Consider the following 1,127-nt stretch of genomic DNA (forward strand, 5'->3'; position numbering starts at 1 on the left):
CCAGGAGAACAGAATCCCAGAATCCCAGCCCAAAATAACCGTCATAGCTTAGATTTGAACCTGATTGGAATCCGGAAGAGTCATTCTCTATGGTATCACTTCAGTAAAAATAACTACAGCGGTTGAGGCAAGTCTAAGGTCGTAACAAGATTATGTGCGACAAGCATGTGCTGTCCTGCTTGCCTGCAGAAACGCTGGCAAGTTCTTTTATTATTGCAAGGACAACTAGGGGGGGGGGCTAAGTTTTGTAAACAGTTGGGCACATCTGTTGGCGGTAGTACATCCTGTGTGCAAGACTGCCCCATCCCCAGTTGTGAGCCTCCGCTTCTGGCTCGTCTCGTTCACCTGTTGCTGTTTCATTATCGCCTACCCCGTTGGGTACGGCCTCGTTGGTAATGGCAAATCCGTTTCGTCTGCGCGGACCTCGTCGCTAGTGCAGCTTATGTGTCAGGATGCTGCTGTCTTTGCGGCTCTGAACTGCTGAGCCTCGTCGATTCTGTAACACAAAGACTAATTGCCTCTGCACCGATTGTCTCTGCACTTATTCCGTCCACTCGCATACTCCACACTTCTGAATTCGAGCAGCTTCAGCGAATGACTGGATTAGTTATGTGCCCCAAATTCAGTTCGACTCCACACAGCCTTCTGTCTTCCAGCTGTGCTGGGCATCACGGTTTCGTTCATCCGCCTCCTGCTTGCGCTCAGGAGTATCTGCACTGCATTCAACATCAGGTGGTTTTCTGTTGCCGAAGTGGGTTGCTGATAAGTGTCGTTCTTCGCTGTTCGGCATGACTCAGCTTCGTACCACACTTGTTATCACCTGTACGATGTTGTTGCTGCGATAGGAAAGCATCGTGGCTCTGCTGGGTTAACTGGTCGGGTCGAGTTCTGGTACGACCCTCAGTACCTGCTTCCGATGCTAACGTCGCTCCCTTGCCCTTTCTCCGTTTCTAAAGTTTTGACTTTGCAGTTCCAGGTAAACCGAACCCTCCATCCTCATCGACAGTGGGGAGCAGGCCTTCAGCCCTTTTGAGTGCCGGTTTTGCTCGTCGTGGGTTTGGTACAGCGTTATTTTTTTCCGGAATATATTCCGAATTCGGAATAAAAAAATGTTCGTGTTCCTGAAA

The 1,127-nt window shown here is 49.8% G+C and overlaps 1 protein-coding gene across 1 annotated transcript in view; it reads left to right on the plus strand.

The window, feature by feature from the left end:
* The window catches only part of VOLCADRAFT_108589 (uncharacterized protein), a gene marked incomplete at its 3' end in the record, with an annotated part of 5,001 nt that extends 4,129 nt beyond the window's left edge, over positions 1-872 (plus strand). The window contains exons 3-4 of the mRNA XM_002959343.1: positions 706-732; positions 846-872. Of these exons, the coding sequence (XP_002959389.1) occupies positions 706-732; positions 846-872 (54 nt within the window). The remainder of the gene's footprint in view (positions 1-705; positions 733-845) is intronic.
* Between the last annotated feature and the right edge of the window lie 255 nt (positions 873-1,127).

This window comes from Volvox carteri (genome assembly GCF_000143455.1).
Source record: "Volvox carteri f. nagariensis unplaced genomic scaffold VOLCAscaffold_167, whole genome shotgun sequence".
Classification (NCBI taxonomy): Eukaryota; Viridiplantae; Chlorophyta; class Chlorophyceae; order Chlamydomonadales; family Volvocaceae; genus Volvox; species Volvox carteri.